Source organism: Mesoplodon mirus (genome assembly GCF_964341445.2).
Source record: "Mesoplodon mirus genome assembly, chromosome: 9".
Lineage (NCBI taxonomy): Eukaryota > Metazoa > Chordata > Mammalia > Artiodactyla > Ziphiidae > Mesoplodon > Mesoplodon mirus.
This window is the reverse complement of record NC_138985.1, coordinates 54,345,902-54,367,694: the sequence shown is the minus strand read 5'-3', so window position 1 is coordinate 54,367,694 and position 21,793 is coordinate 54,345,902. Positions and strand designations below refer to the sequence as shown.

General features: G+C 42.1%; 1 protein-coding gene across 1 annotated transcript in view; it reads right to left on the bottom strand.

Annotated features, from left to right (window-relative positions):
- Window positions 1-429: 429 nt before the first annotated feature.
- The window catches only part of COL28A1 (collagen type XXVIII alpha 1 chain), a gene marked incomplete at its 5' end in the record, with an annotated part of 146,241 nt that continues 124,877 nt past the window's right edge, over window positions 430-21,793 (bottom strand). Inside the window, 8 exon segments of the mRNA XM_082632228.1 lie at window positions 430-1,066; window positions 13,077-13,176; window positions 13,178-13,232; window positions 15,227-15,257; window positions 15,259-15,366; window positions 15,368-15,412; window positions 15,416-15,783; window positions 17,443-17,479. Of these exon segments, the coding sequence (XP_082488354.1) occupies window positions 716-1,066; window positions 13,077-13,176; window positions 13,178-13,232; window positions 15,227-15,257; window positions 15,259-15,366; window positions 15,368-15,412; window positions 15,416-15,783; window positions 17,443-17,479 (1,095 nt within the window). The 3' untranslated portion in view covers window positions 430-715.

The window sequence follows — 21,793 nt, the reverse complement described above, 5'->3', positions numbered from 1 at the left end:
ATAAAGCTGTTTGTTAAATCCCTTTTTATTTCATGTTTGTCCTTAGTGCTTTAATTATTATTTCTTACTGAGGAACTTATACCAAGGTGAGAAAATTCCCAAAAAAGACCAAATAGATATTTGCTGCCTGACACTTGTGTTCTGTGTGACAGTTTACATGCCATAAGCTTCATTTCTTAATAGCAAAATAAGCCCTTTCTCGATCTGCCATAATCATTTCCCCAGATTTGGAATATGTCTCAATTCACTTATTTGCTAAAACTGACCTCTAAATTTATCTTTTCGGCCAAATAGAAGGGAGCAAGTGGATTCTCGCTACCTCCACTCTTTAAAAGCAATAACTGAATAATGTATATTGTTGTCAAGCCAATCTAAGCTGCTTTGGGGCAAGGATGTTGTCTCTCTTGCATGTTCTTCACAAATGTGTATGTAATGATTAATTTCTATAGACATTAACTCCATAGAAAATATGCTGATGAATTGGAATCTAGATTCTAGCTTCTTTTTCTTACTTCCAACCAGGGGTCAAAAATTCAAATGTCTACATGTGTGAAGGCTTCATGTAAGACAATAGGGAGTGGTAAGAGCTACTGCAAACATGAGCGCAATATCCTCTCTAAAGGCTTTCAAATTTTAAAATAACAATAAACACTATAAGAGCTTTAAGTTTTTTGATTGACCAAATTTGTTCCAACAACCAGCCAGTTTTCTAATTTTATATATAATAAAATGAAATGAAAAGTGTCTTTTGTCCTCCCTGTTTAGAGTCAAAACATGTTCTCTCTGGATGAGATTTTAGAGACCATCCTTTCTGTGCCTTCTTGATATTATAGATACAACAGCTGATAGGCAGAAATCTCTTACCTTCGTGCACGAACTTTTCTCGCTCTGAGTTCAAAATGGGACTTTGAGCTCTGGTTTCCAGACCCTCTGCCTGATCCTCAGGGGACCTGAGCAATGGCCCCTGGGTGGTGGCAGCCTCAGATGATGGAGTGGCAGCAAGGCTGGCAGCCCAGGTGGGCTCTGAAGGCTCATTCTTTTTGTCCTGGGCTTCAGAGACACTGACCTATACAAAAAATCCGCAGTTTTGAATCTGGTGATATCAAGTCAAAAAAGCTACTTTACTTTGGGGAACACTTAAAGAAAAGTTTCTCCCCAGTTCTTCAATATTAATTATTTCAATAAAAGCTCACGAAATGATGCCTCTCCCCTATGTCAGGCATTCCTGAATACCTAAGTTATGGATTTTCTGACCACCTCGTGGTCACACACATTTTTCCCACTGCCAGGCACAAATGCTTTTGTGCTGGGCCTTTCAGAGAGATCTACCTGCAGGGTACAAAAGATGTGAGTTTGGGAGGAGTTCATCTTCATCCTTTTCTTAGTCAGTTGTATGAAGAGGTAGAATAACCACTAATTTCTTTGACCTTTTTTTTTTTAATGGCCTTTTCCTCTCTGTTTACTAAAACTAGAGAACTTAACAATATATTCCAAAATATCTACCATGAACTCCACCAATGTTGAGATTGGGAATTGAAGTGACAGAGGACAATAATACTGCTAAAATAAAAACAATAGCAATCACTTCTCATCTCATCCTATTATCTGGACCCCAGCAAATGTCAAGTGCTGCAGGATGCTTAGCTTCTAAGAAGTTCTGAGAAATGTATGCTAGCTAAGGGATAAAGGATTATAATTTCAAAAGCAAGTTTTCTGAACTAAGATTTCCAAGTTTCATCTAAATTTATGATATATAATGAAACAAGGAAGAAAATGTGTTTTGCTTAAAAACTTTAAAAAAAAAGTCACATCAGTTATTCTTGACTACAGTTGCCAGGAGCTAGGACAATCTTTTATGGGTCCAATTAAGTTCTTTTTCTTTTTCCTTGGACCCCAGCTACATGAGGTTGAATTGATAATTCATTTCAGTCCTAGCACAGTGTGGTCATTTATCCTTGCAAGGCCCTGTCTTGTTTGTTTGCTTTTGTTTATTTATTTAAATAGGCAAATCTGTGAACTAGGTAAAGTCATTTTTGATGCTTCCTCACCTGTGTTTCCTGTCATCTTTTTTTTTTCGCCGTACGCGGGCCTCTCACTGCTGTGGCCTCTCCCATTGTGGAGCACAGGCTCCAGACGCGCAGGCTCAGCGGCCATGGCTCACAGGCCCAGCCGCTCCGCGGCATGTGGGATCTTCCCGGACCGGGGCACGAACCCGTGTCCCCTGCATCGGCTGGAGGACTCTCAACCACTGCGCCACCAGGGAAGCCCCCCTGTCATCTTATGACCAAAGCCAGCTGTCATCATTAGCTGCTCTCTGCCATCTAAACTGTTCCACTGCTTTTGATTCTGTACCCGCCCCCCGCACATACACACAGTGCGGAAGAGCTAGCTAACTCTATTACTCATGTGTGTATATTTTTACAATAATTAAATGATTATCAGAGCAAATATTTCCATTGGGACTGGTCTGGTTATCAGCCTATATAAAGGGCACTCAATTCAAATACAGTAGTGATGTTTCACTAACCCCAAACACATCTTTTGGTACAAATGGAGGTAGAACTGTGGGTCAGTTGGCATTCCTCTTTCTTTCAGAATGATCCTGTATATGCAGATGACGATTTGAGTGAGAATTTTGTTATATTCATAGAGCTACAGAATTTTAAGTTTAGAGGAAACATTTATCAGTACTTCATTTTCTATGGAGGAACCTGAAGCTCCAAATAATTAATAATTAATAATCTAAAGCTTCCCCCCAATTATTGGTAAGTTAGTGGCAAAATTAGAAATGCCCTTTTCAGGAAAGAAATGCTGTTTTTTTTTTTGTTTTTTTGCTTGCTCATATTTCATTTTAAGCAAAAAATAAGTTAAAAGAAAAGCTTGACTGAGGAGTAGCTTATCAAACATAAAAGAGACAACAAACATTATGGCTACACTTGAGATATACTGTCAGGTGAGAATGTTCCTTTGAAGAACTTCACTGGGCAGCATGGTTCTCTTAAAGGAATTAACTCAGCCTCTAAATAACCATCTTGTTCAAGTCTTAAGGTCTCATAAGTCATTCTTTACCTCTTGTAAGTTTAGGAGTGTATGTTTTCTTTCTCAGTTATGTCATTATTTGGGAATTTTTTAAAAAATAAATTTATTTATTTTTGGCTCTGTTGGGTCTTTGTTGCTGTGCACAGGCTTTCTCTAGTTGCAGCGAGCTGGGGCTGCTCTTCATTTCAGTACGCGGGCTTCTCATTGCAGTGGCTTCTCTTGTTGTGGAGCATGGGCTCTAGGCGCGTGGGCTTCAGTAGTTGTGGCACACGGGCTCAGTAGTTGTGGCTCACGGGCTCTAGAGCTTAGGCTCAGTAGTTGTGGTGCATGAGCTTAATTGCTCTGTGGCATGTGGGATCTTCCCGGACCAGGGCTCGAACCCATGTCCCCTGCATTGGCAGGTGGATTCTTAACCACTGCGCCACCTGGGAAGCCCTATTTGGGAATTTTGACTACTAGAACATTACACCTCAGGTTCTAGAACAAGTGAAATATTTTTTTTTCATAAATGAGAATAATTTTATATTTTGGCTCCATGAGATTTCAGTTTATTTAAGCAAATACATAATTATATTATGTATAGTTTACATAATACATAATTATGTTATATATTATAGTTTGCCATTTTTATAATTTTCTTATTACAAAAGCAAACATGTTCATTGAAGGGAATTTACAAAATCTGGACAAGCAAGGAAGAAACTAGAAATCACAAGTGATTCCACTTCCCGGAAATAATTGTTGTTGATACTCAGGTGGTTTTTTCCCCAGTCTTTTTTCTATACGCATATATATTTTTTTTAACAAAATATATACTGTATGTTTGGTTTTCTGGGGTTTTTTAATTTAATATATTATGTTTCCATATATTTTACTGTGACTCTATAACACCATTTTGAATACAGAATATACATAACTACAATAGCGTTTTTTAACATTTAATTTATTTGCTTTTTTTTTTTTTTTTCTGTAGAAACCACATTGCTCATTCTGGTCAAGGAACACACATATTTGAGCCTTGTGAGACAAAGTTTTACCAATGTATACTTTCACTAGTAAGTGTCTTCCCTAAGCTATCACCATTTATGAGATATTATGATTGGAAAAAGAGATCAAATTTGATGGGTCAAAAGTCCTCCAACTGATCTACCTATAGCCCCACCACTTCCTGCTTCCTCCCCACGTTTGTAACCCCACGTCCCACTCCTCCCAGCACACCCTGCTACGCTCTCATTCCTTCCTCTTCCTCACGCTGCCTCTGGTTCTCAAAGTCAGTCCTCCCACCACCGCCCAGGAAAAGTTCGTCCCCAGCAGCAGAACCTTCCCCAGGGACCCAGTCAGTACTAAGGCCCCCCTTCCAGAAGGTGCATGGTACCTCTGCTGCTCCATACTTGGCCCTGACCATGCAGAAGTTAACCTTTAAGCCTATCCTCTCGATCATTTCTGGTTTCACATGTGTAAATATCACTTTCCTGATAAGACAAATTAAGCCATGCCACATTTCTCTCTCTCTCTCTTTTTTTCTTCCTTCCTGCCTTTTCTTCTTTATTTAAAATCTTTATAGCATGGAGGAGGAAATATTTGCCACTGGGTAAGTTCAGAATGGGTCAGAGAGAAAGACAGAAAGAGGGAGAGAGAGGGGGATGGGGGACACTTTGGATTCATTATTCAATTCCTCTAGGCTTTATTATTTTATTTTATTGATTGATTTTTTTGGCCATGCCACACAGCATGCGGAATCCTAGTTCCCGGACCAACGATCAAACCCGCGCCCCCTGAAGTGGAAGCAGCAAGCAGTCCTAACCACTGGACTCCCAGAGAATTCTCTCCTCTGGGCTTTAATGTCATCATTTTAAAATAGGAAAAGATTAGTCCCTAACATACCTTCCAACTCTGAAAGTGGGATATAAGCCACCCCAAACTTTACTGGCAGAATACACACCGAATTCATGATAGTGGCTGCTTCTGGAGAGAGGAGGAGGAGGTGAAAGAGACTCTGAAGGAGAACAGCAAGGACTCTAAGTTTATCTGAAGCAACAGTGATGAACAGAGGGAAACACCAGTTATGTCTGGGTGGTGGGCACTCCAGTGTTTGCTATATGCGTTCTCTGTTATTATTATTATTATTATTTATAAATCTTAACCCTAAACACAGCAGGCTGCCTATCAGCTCTGCACACTTCTGCTCCCCCCACACTGGCCTGCCTTGGAGGAGATGAATGGCCCCAGCTCCGAGCAGAGCTCACACAGTAAAACACAGCAGAGGAGCCGGGCACATGAGGGGCTGACACCTGGAGGCCGGGCTGTTCCGTGCAGCTGGACAGGCAGATGTGTTATGCTCAGTCCCTTCTAGCCTTAGAGCAGATCTTTAAGGGGAGAAAACAGATTTCAAGCAGCATCCAAGAATGTGAGTGTATGACCTAAAGGAGGATAACTAAGTAGGTGCCACACAGCTCTAGAAGGTCCTTTGGTTTCTGATTTCCGAACATTTTCCTCATAACTCATTACCCAGAACCTTGCATATATTGCAGACAAGCTCTTTAAACTTGAGCTCCCGTCTTTCCTGGGTGAGTGCTGATGATCATGTGTATTAGCCCATGTGCTCAGACTTAGCTTTCCCCAGCAGTGCAGGGCCACGTTTCTCCCAGTCAGCAGTGGGGATTCTTCTCCTGCCAGCTGGGGCACTGCCAAGGCCTTCAGGGTGCCTGGCTTCGCAGGTTCTGACCTTGATTGAGGCTTCCCAGGTAATAATGCTTCTTTGCCAGGTCTCTCAGCACGCAAGCACTTAAACTGAATGCTCTCCATTTGCATTTAAGATTGCTGAGGGCTGTGAGGAACACCTTGAGTTTGGACTGCACCTCCCCTGATCGCTTGCAGCTTTCCTAGAGGGAAACTGCAGGATTTTATTCTGTCTAAACCCTCTCATACATTAGCATAATGTCCTCCATTCTGGCATTGCCCAGTAAAGGTTTTTGACTGTTCTAATCACATACTTTTACAAAAGGAAGAATATTCTGGTAATAATCCCTTATTTTACAAATGAGGAAATGGAAACCTTAAGAAACAGGTGATTCACCCAATGCCAGGCAGCTGTCAGATCTCATTTCTAAGATGTCATTCACGTGGAATACACTATAAATTTTAAGTCTAAAAAAAGAGCACAGCACACTAAGCAGATGCACACCAATCTCTGAAATAATAAAGTAGGAAAAGTATAAATTCTGGAGACAAGGAAATAAAGGATTTAACTTCAACATTGAGACTACAAGCCAAGTTTCCTGACTTCCAGATCTTGGATATTTTTTCTAGATCAGTTTGCAATATGTTATTTTTTTCTTCTCCCTAAGAGAGGAACATCTTACATTCTGAGGCTAATAAGTCTATGATTAGCAATATATGAGGCTTCTACAGAAACATCACCTGGCAATACTAATAATTCATTTTTATGCAGTTTATCAAGAAGAGTTTGAGGTTTTTTGGCTACCACAATGAGAAAGTATTAATTTTACTTTATAAACAAATAAATTATTGTATTGACCAATATAGCTATATCTGTGTATGTGGCTTAGTCAAGGCCACTTACAAATAATTAGGTCTGATTTCAGGAAATCAACTTAATTTTCGTGTCAGTGGAGAAAATAAACTAGTATTAGGCTTAGTCCCAAGTCTTTTGAAAATTTAAAAAGTCCATGTAGTTTGAAAGTATTGATTATGGACTTTGAATAGGCTACTTCATTCAATAGTGGGTATAATATGATGGAGCAGCTTATAAAATTTTACTTGAATATGACATAAGGAGAAAATATAGATGTCCTCAAATATTTGTGTCTTTTTCCTAATCTGTCATGGGTATTCAGTACCAAGTTAAAATATAGGCCATGGTACTAAAGACAGGTTTTTAAGAAAATTCAGCCAAAATGGAATCATATATATGATAAATAATTCAATGATGTTATTTTTAAAAGAGCAAAGATATAAAATGACACTATCAGCAAGTAATGGATAAGCTGAAGAGGATATAGAAAAGAGAGAGAGATGGGATAAGAGTTTTGAGACCATATTATTAAATACTGTTAAGAAATGATGAGGCCCTGATCTAAAGCAGTAGAGGTATTGATGAGGAGGAAGGAATTGAGAGCATAGATCGAGGGATGATAAGAACAGACCAAAGACCATAGTACCAACAAGTGGGGACGATACAGTGAAAACAGAGCTACAGGTGTATCCCAGGTTTCTTGCCAGGTACCCGGCTGGTTGGAGGGACCATACCCCTAGGAAGGAAATCTGGAGGAGCAGCACGGTGAATGTATTCCATGTTGAATGCCTTTGGGGCACCCAGAAGAAGATGTGCACAGACAATCAAAATGTGAATCTGGGACCCAGGAGAAAGGTCTGGATTGGGGAGGCAGATTTGAGAGTTAGCACACGTGGCTTTGGAACTCAGAAAGAGAATATGGAACAAGAAGAGAAGCAGGCTAAGGACAAATCTCAGAAAAATTGAGTTTAATATTAAGGGGTAAACAGAGAAAGAAAAAACCCAAAAGCAATTGAGAAAGAATGCTCAGAAGAAGGACAAGGAGAGAGACGACTTGCAAAATCAGAAATAAGCAGCGGCATGGTGATACATGCAAAAGAGAGATTAGGTAAGAATATGGCAATAAAGATTTGGCAATTAAAGAGTTGTTGGTGACTTTTTCAGATGAGCTTCAGGGGCATATTGGAGGCAGCAGCCTGACTTCAGAGGGTTTCCCAGGGGAACAGAAGTGAGGAAACAGTGAGAGCCAGAGGGAGATGGAGAGAAGGAGAGTGAGGGTGCATGTGTGCTTGTGAGGGGCAGAGACAGCAGAGACTGGCCTGTGGAATAACTTTATTATATAAACATAGAGATAGGACAGTAGCAAAAGGCACATGTGAACTAAGAGAGGGTTTGGGAATTTTTGAGATGGGAGAGGCCGAAGCCTATTTCCTGACTCTACGGAAAGAGTCAGAAGTGTCATCAGGAAAGGGTACCACAGGGAAGGAAGATCCTGGTCTTGGAAGATGCAGAAGGGAATGGCCTCAGAACACAGTAGGGGACAAGCAGGTGTCACATCAGAGTTGAGGACAGAGCCCATGGTCAGGTCTGAGGATGAAGGGAAACATCCAATTCCATTATCAAGGCAGAACCTGCCTAAGCCTCCGGTTCTCAAAGAAATTGCCAGTGGAACCCTGGCTTCAGAAGTGGCCCTCTTTAGATGCATCTTGAGATGGAGTAAGAACACATAAGGGTTATGGGGCATTGAGAGTAAGAGATGGAAGAGATGAAAAAAATGAAAATGGAGATGGAGATCTTTGAGCAGCTTGTGTGATAATGAAAGGAGGGGAGAAATGCGGCCAGTGGAATGGGGACCAGGGATAGGGTCTCACTAAAAGAGAGGATGGACAAAGAGAGGGCAGGACAGCCAGCAAAGTCAGCCTGCTGTGTTAGTTTTCTGTAATTTACGTCTATACAGAACATCCATTTCTTCCATAGAAATGAGGAACCGGCATGCTCGGCTTAAGGCTGGCATTGGACTCTACATCAGGACCATATTAAATAGAAGGAGGGGACTCTGAGCTCCCCCTTGGCCTCCACCATGCCTCTCCACCTCATGCAGGAGCTACTCAGAGGGACTCTTGCCACACCAGCTTGGCTGTCACCTTCACTGTGTTGCTGTGGAATCACTCCTCATAGGAATCCCACAGCCTCCTTTCTACAGAGAGAAAAAAATCTCTGCTGCCAGTTATCTAAGTTATTTGCAATCTGGGGACAATTTTTCATAATACAAAAAAGGACCTTTATGGAAAGGGTAGACAGGGCTTCTTTCCTTTCTGCTCTTTCAAGGGGGAAAGAAATCTGTAATACTGTTACAAGAAACTGGCTTCAGTGAATAAACACTCTTTGCATTGACATTAATTATGAATACATTTAGAATGACAAGAAGTGACTTCATATATGAAATCCATATACTTATTTGCCTAATGGGCCATTACTGGATATAGCCACTTGGTCTGATTAAATGATGTTTACTTGATTTAATTGGCCTCTTCCCATTTATATCTGGGAAATCTTTCCCCAACTGGCCACACCCAGAAAGAATAAAGGAACATCAAGTACCAACATTGTTAGTCCCATAAAAGATAAGGATATTTTTATGTATACAATCTTGTTAATGATGGTATAGTTGATATCTTTCACCGAAGGAAATCTTCAGATTTCTTTTTCTAACAGTTGGTATAGCCTTGGTTTGGTCCATAAGTATTTATTGAGCATCTACTGTGTGCAAGACGAAGCACAGTTTTAGGACCTGAGAGACACAAAATTTAATTAGACACAGATGTCCTCAAGGAATTTAAATCCATTAGGAAAGTTAAGGTACATACAAAAATAAGTATTAACAATGTTAAAATGTGATAAATTCCAGAAGAAAGTATAAACTATCCTGAGATTTCAGGAAAGAGGCAGAATAGAATGGATGTACACATTTAGCTTCTCAAGACTGGCCTGAAAAGGCAACAGAGCTGGGATTGCCAAAGCATTATGAATTTAGTGGAACCTGGGAAATCCTTCTGCTTTCCAAATTTCCCAATACATCTGTTTGTTGATGTATAGTGTACATCATGTTCATTCCACAACTAGATAAAATAGTTCAAATGCATGTCCTTCTTGACTTAAATCAACCCATTAGCTTAGATTTCTCACAAAAGTGTAATAACTGATATCAGATTTTCCCCTAAAAACAGATTTTGATAGAAAGGAGAGGAAGAAGGAGTACAGAGATAGGTGTCTTAAGGAGTGATAGAAGAGACAACAGAGAGGAAATAGAGACGCAAAAAGGGAAATGGCTTCTGAGATTGTTTATTTATTTTGCAGTATTGCCTAGGGTAGGCTTGGGAACCATCTGAGGATTGAAAGGTTTTGACAGATTCATGTTACTTTAGGTGTTTCAATACTATAATTATACTTTTAGATAAAGGTGGGTGTGCATGCACAGATACATACATATGTTTTTGTATTTATGTGTGTGTATACATTACATATACATATGACCGATCTAAAATGTGAATATAAATGCATATATGTTTGTTCAGACTAAATATCTATTAGGATCGTTCACTTTTAAAAATTCACTCTTCAGTGCTTGTGCAAAGAGAGACAGGGTGAGAAGGTGTAGAGACAAGAGGGACTATCCAAGTTCAGGTTCATTACAAGCTCCCACTATCTCAGTCAGAGGGCCCCTACGGAGATCCAACTGATACCCACCCTGTGACTCTTGGTGTTACAAATCTAAACTATTTTGGATGTCCTCTTCTTATGCCCCCCCCCCGCCCCCACCAGCTACTAGAATGCCTCCTCTGTCATAACCTGTTAACATCACTTTTCTCTCAGGGCATCTAACTTCCTGCGTCATGGCACCAGAGGCACAGGCTCTTGTCTCATTCTGTGCCGTTGCCTTGGATGTCCCTCAGCCACCTCCGCTTTGGTACAAAATAAGCCCATTATTTTCCTTCAGAGAACCCTACCCTGCCTCCTATATTCTCCATCTCAGTGGATGGTGTTTCAGTTCACCTCATCTCCAAGCTAGAGATACATCCGCCCTCCCCAAACCCTTTCCCTAACCTCCAATCCATTCAGTCACTAAATCCTGTTCATTCTACCCCAGAAATGGCTTTCTAATCCATGTATCCCTTTATTCCAATGGCCCCTGCCTTAGTTTAAGGCCTCATTATCTCTCACCTGGACCATTACTCCTCTTATCCCACCTCCAGTCTCCTCTCCCCCTCCTCCTTCTATTTATCTTTCATAATGCAACCAAATGTGACCATACGACCCTTGCTTTTAAGACTCTCCTGCTTTCTCCTGGTTGCCTGGCCTATGGATGAAGTTCAAGCTCCTTAGCTTGACACATGGAGCCACTTATAATTAGTCCTCTAATTATTTGTCCAGTTTTAACTCTTGCCCTTCTGCCAGATACACCTTCGGCTCCAGTTAGATTGAACTTGTCCTCATTTCTTAAAATGCCATTCCCTTTGGATTTCCCCTTTGCCCCCACATGTTCCCTTTTCTTGGAAGTATGCTTCCCCCTACTCTTGCCTTCAAAAACACTTACTTAGTCTTAAAACTCAGCTCAACACCACCTCCTCTGTAAAGGCTTCCATTACTCTGCCCTGAACTTAACTGTACCGTCTCTTGAGCTTCATCCGTAGCTCTGCTAAAGTTCTTAATACCTCTTGTACTTATCCATTCACTGAGAGACCATGGACTTCTCCTGGGCAGGAACTGTGTCCTAAGAGCCACCCCTGAGCACTGCAGTAAATGATCAATACATGCCACTGGAATTCATTATGAGGAGAGCTCCGTTTAGGCACCACTTGCTGGATGAAACCTGAGTTTGCTCTTGTGTAGGAAGTTTTTAGAAAGGGACATGGGTTGACTAAGGGAAGAACAAAGGGGTAACTCACACAAGCAGGAGTAGATGGACTGTGTACATTACTGTCTGTAACTTACTTTAAAATACTGAGTAAAACCCAGAGTTGGCAAATCCCATGGGCCAAATCTGAGTCTTCACCTGTTTTGGGAAATAAGTTTTATCTGGACACAGCCATGTTTATTCATTGAAGTACTGGCTATGGCTGCTTTTGCATTTCAAAGGCAGAGTTGAGTCATGGCAACAGAGATCCAATGGCCTGCAAAACCCAGAATCTTTACTATATGGCCCTTTACAGAAAGGGTTTGTTGACCCCCTGATATAGACCATGTGATATAAATGCGTGTGTTAATTTCAATCTACAATCCAGGGGCAGTCTATTGCCCTAATTGGAATGTCTCATCTCGAAGTCAGTTCGTATTTAATCAAATAGAAATATATTAGAGGCCTTTCTGTCCCTTTTTGAACATAATATAAAAATCTTGTGAGTCCTGTAATCTGTCCCCATAGGAATGGCATCCTAGGCCTGACTCATGAATGGTTCTGCATCCACCTCCTGATATGGAGGTTTCTCAGGGCCTTAGTCCAACTATACAGTTAGCTGAATCCTGATGCTTGAATACTGTTGCACTGGCTCAAAATGAATCTTTCATGTCTATGAAGACTTCATAAAAGGACAGCACAGGGACTTCACTGAGCTTACAAAATAGGGACACTGCTGTGTGCCTGCTTGCTAGACGATGTCCATACATGCAGTGAACATCAGTCCACAGCTGCTTTAGTTGTAACTTGGTGGGGAAGAGACTACAACACTCACTTACCAGTAACTATGAGAGGCTCTCCAGTTTTCACCTAAAAGAAACTAACAGTTGCTTGTGACCTGATCGGCTGAAGTCAGTTCCCAGAAGCTTGCTCTAAGGATGATCACATTTGTCTCAATACATTCAGGAGGTAGTTCTTTCATGCACAGGTGATTGGGGAGCTCTGAAATGAAGCACCCACCTTGTGTGATATGCATGCATGGTTTCCCTCCCTGTCCCCACTCTGGGCACAGGCGGGGGAAGCTAAATGAACAAGAGCGTGGATTGGAAGCTGGGAGAGTGCAGGCTGAGCATGTGTGCACTTGGAAGAAACTTGAGAGGGTGCAAAGTGGGGAGTGGATACCCAGACAGATGAGGGAGAATTGTGACCCCATACAGAAAGATCTGCCAGTGTGGCAAGATTCAAATAGTATAGTATTAATTGATTCAAATAGTATTAATTGATTCAAATAGTATAGTGTTAATCTGTTCTAATGTACACGATTACTTTTGGTGGTGGCAGGGATATAACATAAAAATATTATTTGTAACATTTAATAAATAATTATAAAATATGGAAATATTAAAAAATCTCATATTCAAGCTCATAAGCCCCAGAGCTATTTCAGAGCTAGAAATCTGGAGACAAAAGCCTGCTATTTAGAGCCAAGGACCTGAAAATATCCATACCTCAGTTGATTCTCGACAGCGTGGGGCAAGATTGTCTTTGATGTAAAACAGACTGAATACACGATTTTAGGCTTACAAATTAAGCAAGACAGTTACTTACAGACTCAGAAATTTCTTTCTGGGGTTCTGGAGCGGATTCAATGAGTTCTTCCCCCGATATCCCAAATCCAGGTTGAAGCAGTGGTGAACCCAAAATATGAGAGGTAGGATTCAAAATCCTCACAACTTTTTTTAAACAATTTTTGCTTCAGGGTATCTATCTTTTAAAAGAGAAGTAGAAAAGGGAACAGGAGGAGCAATGAAACATCACTCAAAATCTGTTTAAAGAGACCTTTTGGGGGCTTCCCTGGTGGCACAGTGGTTGGGAGTCCGCCAGCCGATGCAGGGGACACGGGTTCGTGCCCCAGTCTGGGAAGATCCCACGTGCCGTGGAGCAGCTGGGCCCGTGAGCCATGGCCGCTGAGCCTGCGCGTCCGGAGCCTGTGCTCCGCAACGGGAGAGGCCACAACAGTGAGAGGCCCGCGTTAAAAAAAAAAAAAAAAAAGAGAGACCTTTTGCACTCTCCTTAAAGTAAACAGACACTTCCCCATCACTTGAAGTCAACCACTAGGGGAACAAAGTTTTTTTTTTTTTTTTTTTTTTTTTGCGGTACGCGGGCCTCTCACTGTTGTGACCTCTCCCGTTGCGGAGCACAGGCTCCGGACACGCAGGCTCAGCGGCCATGGCTCACCGGCCCAGCTGCTCTGCGGCATGTGGGATCTTCCTGGACCGGGGCACGAACCCGTGTCCCCTGCATCGGCAGGTGAACTGTCAACCACTGCACCACCAGGGAAGCCCGGAACGAAGTTTTAACGCATTTTTACCTCATCTGTAAGAGGCCATCCAAAATAATTTAATTATTTAATTTAATTTAATAATATTTGATGGCCCAAATAGGCAAAAGAATGATTAAATGCTTGTTATCCGAAGTGTCTGTCTGTTATCTGCGAACTACTCTGTGGAAGGGACAAGTCTAACCCATAATAAGTTTAACAGGCAGTTACCTCTGGTTTTGGGAATTGCAAAAAGCCACCCAGTCCAAAAATATACCCCTCATTGCCTAGAACAAATTAGTAACTCCTTTGATTAAGATGATATAGCTCTTCAATTATTAAAATATAACATGTCTCTGAAATGTGTAATATTGCTGGCCGTTCTAACACATTAACAGCCCAGTGAGATTGAATAGACCAGTCACCCAATAGGGTGTTAAGGAAATGGGACCCCAGGTTAGAAAGGTCTGGAGAAAGAGGGAAAGTGGGAAGGTTCTGAGCATGGTCTGCTCTCCTTAGGACCAGACGTGCTGGTACCTGGAGTAGGCTGGGAACAGCATGAGGCTTTGTCAGGCCCTGCTCCCAGATGAGTGGAGAAGGAAGGATGGTGTCAAACTGAGGCCTGCAAACACATTAAATATAAATTTTACTTATTTCACAAGCTTTCTGGGTGTGGGCCCTGCCAGAATGTGTTATCAGTTTCCAGAGAACTGGAGTGTTTCATTGTAAAGTGATGTTGGTCGGTGAGTCAGTGTCTTAGCAGGGCTCGTCAGGAAATGTCAGTTCATGTGAAGGGTAAAGCAACATAGGGAAAGCCATCAGATCAGCACTGAGTGTATGAGGAATATTCAACATGTTGTTCTTTAAGATAAACTCCTGACGTCAACTTGTTTACTCTTCATTATCTCTTTTCATAGGAACAGAGAAGAGAGAATAGAAGAAAATAATCCCAGTTACCGTGTCTCTCATCTCTTTAGATTACCATCCCTGTTTTCCACTCATTCTGCACTTCTTAATTCATTTTGATTCTATGATAACTGTAGAATCAAAATGAATTATTTTCTGTCTTGAGTTATTCTATGATAACCATAGAATCAAAATGAGTTATTTTCTGTCTTGCTGCTGGCTTGCTCCATCTCTTATCCAAGTTAGGTAACTTTTAGAACATGAACTAATCTTAGCAATGCCCCCAAATCCTGTCCTTTCTTTTTAGTCCTTGAATTGCAGCTACCCGAGTTAAACAACTCCAAGGCCAACAAGGGATTGTACTCCCTGAATGAAATACTAAACGTCTTTGTCTTCCAGAGTTTCTGTGTTACAATTTAATGCCAGTATACACCTCATTAGCCTCCTGATTTTCATTTTTGGTCAGGATAATTCTGTGATGTGGTACTTGGAAGGACAGTGTGAATTCCTTTCCTCTGGAGCTGAGTCTTACCTTGAAGGGTAACAAAGTCATCAAATAGATTAAACATGCTCCCTGTCTGGGTCGGTAGCAATGAGATTCATTTCTTTGTGGAACATCTCGAAGTTGGGGTCATTTCTCTTCACCACCCCAATCACAAATATTTCCACATCGAATGTCACTGGCATCCTTCACCACCTCTGTCAGATTCTTTTCATCTCACATATCTGTCTGCTCATCAGTGATGACCAAGGCCGCCTTCTTCACACCCAGCCTTGCGGCTTCGAACATGCGGTTGGCGGCATGGAGAGCTGTGACTGTGTAGGTGCCTTCTCCCAGATACTGCATGTTGTCCACGGCCCGCTTGAGGTCATCCTTGCTGGAGAACTGCGTCAAATGATCCACCTCCTCTACCTTACGGCCATAGTTGATTACGCCTACGTGGACCGTGGCAAGGTCCAGCGCAACTCTGTCAGTCAGAGTCTTCACAAAGTCTTTGATAATCGGAAAGTTCTCCGGTCCCACACTTTCTGAGCTGTCAATCACAAACATCAGCTCTAGGGGTGCCTCTCTGCATTTACACCCACAACCTGAAACACAAATATTGACATAGAAACACAGCGGGGTTGAAAATTAAAACATCACTAATTGATATCAGATGGGTGGAGGGAGGGGGAAAGGGGCAAGGATGAACCTAAGACTAGATTGTAACCTTCCTTTTCTGTGACCGTGAGCACAGCTGACGATTGTCTCCCTTCTGGTTTCTATACCTCACTTTTTAAAAAAAAAAAAGATATATCGCAAAAAAAAAAAAAAAAAAAAAACCTCCCCCACAAAAAAAACAAAACGCTGTAGAGGATAAAACAATAAACAGATAGCCAATTTCTAAGATTAAAAAATAAAATAGTATTTTTAAAAGATTCGGCATCCCTGTGTATGCCTTCCTGATTCCATTTCCCTTCTCCATAAGAGATAACCACCATCCTAAATTTGCCCTTTATCATCTGACCATTTGTATTTAATCGGAATCTGAATGCTAATATTTCAGTCTTCAACCATATCCTTATGTGAAAATGAATACTTGCTCATTGGCGTGGCCAATGGGTAAAGTAATGGGATGAAACATTTTAATTGTGGGGGGAAAGATTCAGGTCTTTAACTGGACCCAAGAGTAGCGGCCCCTAGCTACTCTGGTTTATGTCCCCAGTCACACCCTTAGTGACCACTAAAGTGGCTCCCATCTTATCAAGGAGGCCAGCAGTCCATCCATACTGTGAAACTGTTTCAGGGAAATGATCTCAGAACACTGGTCAATAAACAACTTCTATTTAGGGTTTATCATTCAAAGCAGTTGCCAGAGTTCCTTGGCAATAAAAATTATCAGGGTTCCACTGGTGTATTCATATCCACATGTTGCCCAGCAGCCCTGCCACGATAAGTCATCAGGAAACTGGCTGCTATTTTACAGCACTTCTAGAACTCAGAAGCAATGTCTAAATCGGCCTGTCACCATAGAGAGTCCCAGGCTGCTTCTTAAGGTCTGGAAGTCTTTTGGGGGACAAGTCAGTTCTGGGGTTCTCTGTATGGAAGGATAATGATATTCCTGCCTCTGTTCGTTTTAAACACAGAAGTTACCTTCATTATCCATTAATTGCTTGCCTTTTGGCTAGTCTTTTTGCTTTACTTCCTTGTTCTGGTAACTCTGTTTTAAGTCTATTTCGCCATAGAAGCATTTAGATAGAGTTGTGACCCAAGATGACCTCTGGACTCGGTCCTTTTGCCTCTGAAGTGGCAGGCACTCTAGACGTAGGGCTCAAAACTCAATGTAGAAAGACTTTTTGCTTCAGGAAAAACACAGACATTATCATCACCAGCTAGGCTGGAGTCAAACACCAGTTAGGCCCCTGTAGTCCTGCTTCCTTTGTTGTTCTTTCCTTCTCAGGCTCAGGTAAATGTCACTGAATACAAATGAGCTCTGTGCTAACAAAAGGCCTGGCTGCCCACAGACCCAACTATCTTCACACCTCTTAACTACCCTGGGAAAATGACTTCTTTTCTTAAATCAGGATTCCCACATCCCCTCACACTGCTTCCTTTCAGTTTCCCACTGAAACTGAAAATGAGCTCGAAACTTTCCCACGAGCTCTACAGTAGACATATCCTGGGTGAGTACATTATCTTGACAACACAGAACATAGTGGGGTTGGTACTTTAAAGTGATGGGTTTTTTCTTGGTCATCAAATCTTACCACATATTTCAAAAATAAGCTTGATGATTTCTTCTTTCTGGAGGAAAAGAGGAAAATATTAATTGTGTGACCATATTTTTTCCTATAGTCATGAAAGGTATGTCTTATTATAATCAGCATTGGGCTATTTGACTTAATCCTTCCACTGCAAATAAAATACATAGCACAGGGGCTTCCCTGGTGGCACAGTGGTTAAGAATCCACCTGCCAATGCAGGGGACACGGGTTTGAGCTCTGGTCCGGGAAGATCCCACATGCTGTGGAGCAACTAAGCCCGTACTCCACAACTACTAAGCCTGTGCTCTAGAGTCCACGAACCACAACTACTGAGCCCAGGAGCCACAACTACTGAAGCCCGCACGCCTAGAGCTCATGCTCTGCAACAAGAGAAGCCACCGCAATGAGAAGCCTGCGCACCACAATGAAGAGTAGCCCCCGCTCACCACAACTAGAGCAAGCCCGTGCGCAGCAACGAAGACCCAACACAGCCAAAAATAAATAAATAAATAATACATAGCACAGAGGTTAAAAGTTGCCTATAATATATCAGAATTGAAATGCGTTTGAGCTGTGAAATGTAATAACTCAGACTTGGAGTTCAAATTGCAGCTCCAGTATTTATCAGCTGTGTGACCTTGGGCATGAAGTGACCTAACAGTGTCTGTGTCTCAGGGATGTAGGGGGATTAAACGAGGTAACACGCACACAGGGTCTGGCCCCACAAAAGATGTACTACCTACAGTCGGCCCTCCATAGCCATGGGTTCTGCATCCATAATACGGAGGGCTGACTGTACTGCACCATTTTATATGCGGGACTTGAGCATCCACGGATTTTGGTACCTACTGGGTTGGGCATGGTGGGCGTGTCTGGGAACCAATCCCCTGCAGACTCCGAGGACAATAATGGTGTGGGCAATGCATGCTTTCAGTTACATGGTTTAACCCACATGTGCTGACAAACCAGGACAAGCACCAGGGCCAAAAGGGATCTCATCCAATGCTGTATTCCCTCCTTTTTTTCTGTACCAATCCCCAAATTTGCAAGTCTTCTCTCCAGTTTCCTAATACCCTCACTTGGGCTCTTCCATGAAACCTCCCTGGGTTCCTGGATGCTCCTTGCAGGTCCCGCTGCTCACCAGCTCCATCAGAAGGGCCTGAGATGAACTGGGTACTAGGAATCAATCTGCCAACATCCTGCCCTGCATGGCATGTTTACAAATGCCATGGGATGAGACTGGAGAAGTCAGGATTCTACATCTGCCAAAGACAAGAAGCTGACAGGGATGATTAACTTAACAGATGAGAGAAGCAGAAGCCCAGAAAATCTCAACTGGAAAGAGCAGTGGACCATGTAACAGTTGCAAAAGTAAAGTTTTAAAGGAGAAAACCTATAATGACAGAAGTGAGGTGAAGGTGACATGGCTTAACAGAAGCATGTACAGAGAATATTCAGGGCATTTTAATTTAATTTCTTTTTCTGTAAATTGAGTAAAAGCCAATGATTTCAAGTGGCTATACAAAAAGAACTCCCAATGTGAGATTTTTAAAATTATATGAAATGAAGGAGTCAACAGTTATCTTTTTTTTTTTTAGGCTTTGTCATGCTTTTCCACATTTAGAGAGAGATTTCATAAATCTGAAACTAGAGTATGTCTGGAAAGGGGAAATGTCTATTAATATATTTATATTATCTAGGAAGGGGAAATGTTATGTATTTAATATACTTGTGTTTAATTTTTTACAAGTGGAGAAAATACTTTTCACTAAGTTTTATGATTATAGTTTTTCACTTAACATTATGTAGTAATTAATTTCCTACATTATTAAGTATTCTGAAAAACTTGATTACTGAAGTCAGATGCATGGCCATTTTAAGGTTCTTGATGCAGAGTGCCTTACAATCCTCCAGAAAAGTTGTAGTAACGGACGCCTCTAACAACAGTATATAAGAAAACCCATTTTGTTTTAGAGACACAACACTGGTTATTATTATTATTATATAATCTCTGCCACTTGATAGAGCAAAATATCTCATTGTTTTAAATTACACTTACTATTTGTGAGGCTGAATTTTATATGTATGTTTCTAAGTTGTATTCTCTTATGCACAGTCTTTGTCCTTTGTCCGTTTCTTTCTATTAGAATGTTTGTCTTTTCTTGACTTGTAAGAGCAATTTATATATCAAGGTTGCATTTTAATTCTTTTCACTGTGCTTTCATGGCATAACCAGGTCTAATATGCTTTAAGTAGTCATGTGTGTGTGTGTGTGTGTGTGTGTGTGTATAAATCTTTTCCTTGTATTCTTTGCTTTTAAGTCACTGGAATAGTTTCACCCTTTCCATTAAAATTGCTGAATGACCACGTTGGCTACTCAGTGCCAATGATGAAGGCATCAAGTTTATACCCCTCAAAGGACTCATGTTTACATGAGTCTAGTAAGAAGTAGGCAAATAAATAAATACTTTTGTAAGTACTATTCTATTGGCTTGGAGCTAAGGAACCACGCTGGTCTGCCAGGAATACCAGGGATGGGAGAGAGGGTGTGGGCCTGTGGTCTAGGGAGGTTAGGCAGACTCTGACCGGGGTGGGGTGGGGAGAGGAGGAGAAAGAGCTTTCCAGGCAGAGGATGGAACACACAAAGTGCAGTGCACTGGAGTACTTGATTAAACTTGTGACTCAGGGAATGTGACTGAAAGAATGACAGGAAATGTGAAAGACAGATGGACTTTAGAAAGCCTTTGTGTCATGCTGAAGAGCGTGGACTTATCCTGAGCACTGAGAAGAGACACAGTCCGTAGCAGAGAAGAAAGGTGATTGTGGCAGCCAGTGGAGGGGTCTGAGGTTCCTATATAGTTCAGGCAAAGAAGATAACACTAGAAAGCCGTGGTGGTATTGATGGATGGGAAGGAATGACCTGGAGGGACATTTCAAAAGGAGATGAAGGGGGTTGGTGAGTAATTGGAAGGAAGGATGAGGGAAAGGAGTCTAGGAGGCAAATGATAACGGTGCCGCTCTTTGAGATAGGGAGGGATAGAACAGGGGCATGTTGAAGCTAATGAAGATCACTGGTTCAGCTTGATTCTGGCTGGGTTTGAGGCACCTGTGGGACACCCAGCTGGCGATGTCCAGTAGGCAGTAGGATGTGAGGCCTGGTGCTCAGGAGAGGGGTTCAAGCTGGATGCAGATTTCAGAAATGTCAGTGTACAGTTGGCTGTTGAAACAGGGGTGGCAGATGAGATTGCGTGGAGCAGAGCTTCTCTGCCCCTTTTAACCCCTCCCTATACCCCCTTTTGTCAAGCATATTGTTTTCTATATTTATAATATAAAAAGATTTTTTCATTCTCCACACAACTTTACTGTAATATTAACTTAGCCTTTTCAAACTGTGCATCCCCCTGACTTTGATAGCTGTCCCTCCCTGAGGGTTTGAAGACTGGGAAGAAAAGACTGAGGGCAGACACTGGGAAACACTGACATTTAAGGGGCACACGGAGAAACAGTCTTTCTGAAGCAATTTGGTGTGAATGATTAAAAACTTGAACTTCATCAATGGTATTGGCCTCTGAAAAGAGGACTTTGTTAGTCTGGACCAAATCTGCCACTGAGAGTGTTTGGGAATATATTTGATCAGGGAGAGAATGGGGGTGGGGAGAGGAAAGATGCCTTCCAAGAACAGCCTTCATGGGGGAGCAGCCGGGATTTGGCGTCAGACAAGCCAGCTTTGGCTCTCACGGCTCTGTTACTTGTTATTGAGGTGTTTTGGGGCGTATCGTTCAAGCTTTCTGCGTGACTTGGCGTGCCTTCATCTGGAAGGAAGACACTACTACCTACCTCATGGGCTGTCATGTGGATTCATGTGGGTTCTGGGCGAGAGGGGGCTGCGGCTTGTATCCTGTCCCCTTCTCCCTGCACCCTCTCCCCACCGGCCCTGTGCTGCACCGGGCCTTAGCCAGCACTTATGAGGTGAATCCAAGCTCCGTCCCATCCCCCCAGATGCCTGCCCCTTGGCCACCTCGTGCATACAGGCCAGTGCTCTCAACTTCCAAACTTGGGGCCATTTGGGGCAATTCTGAGATCCTGTGTATCCAGAGTGCAATACAGAGGGGGGCGTGCGCTCAGGGTGGTCACTCCTCACCTGGGGGAAGGGGTGTAACTGGAGAAGGACTAGAAGTCCAGGGGTGCAGAGTGGGGGCCGTACTTTACATGGGCCCCCCAGGCACCCTGCAGTACTGGGTCAGGGTGGTATTCATATGAAGGAGCCTGTCACATATTAGAATCTCATTTAATGCTGACCTTGGCTTTCTAAATGCTACAAAAAGGGAAGAGTTAAGGAAAAGAGAATTTGCAT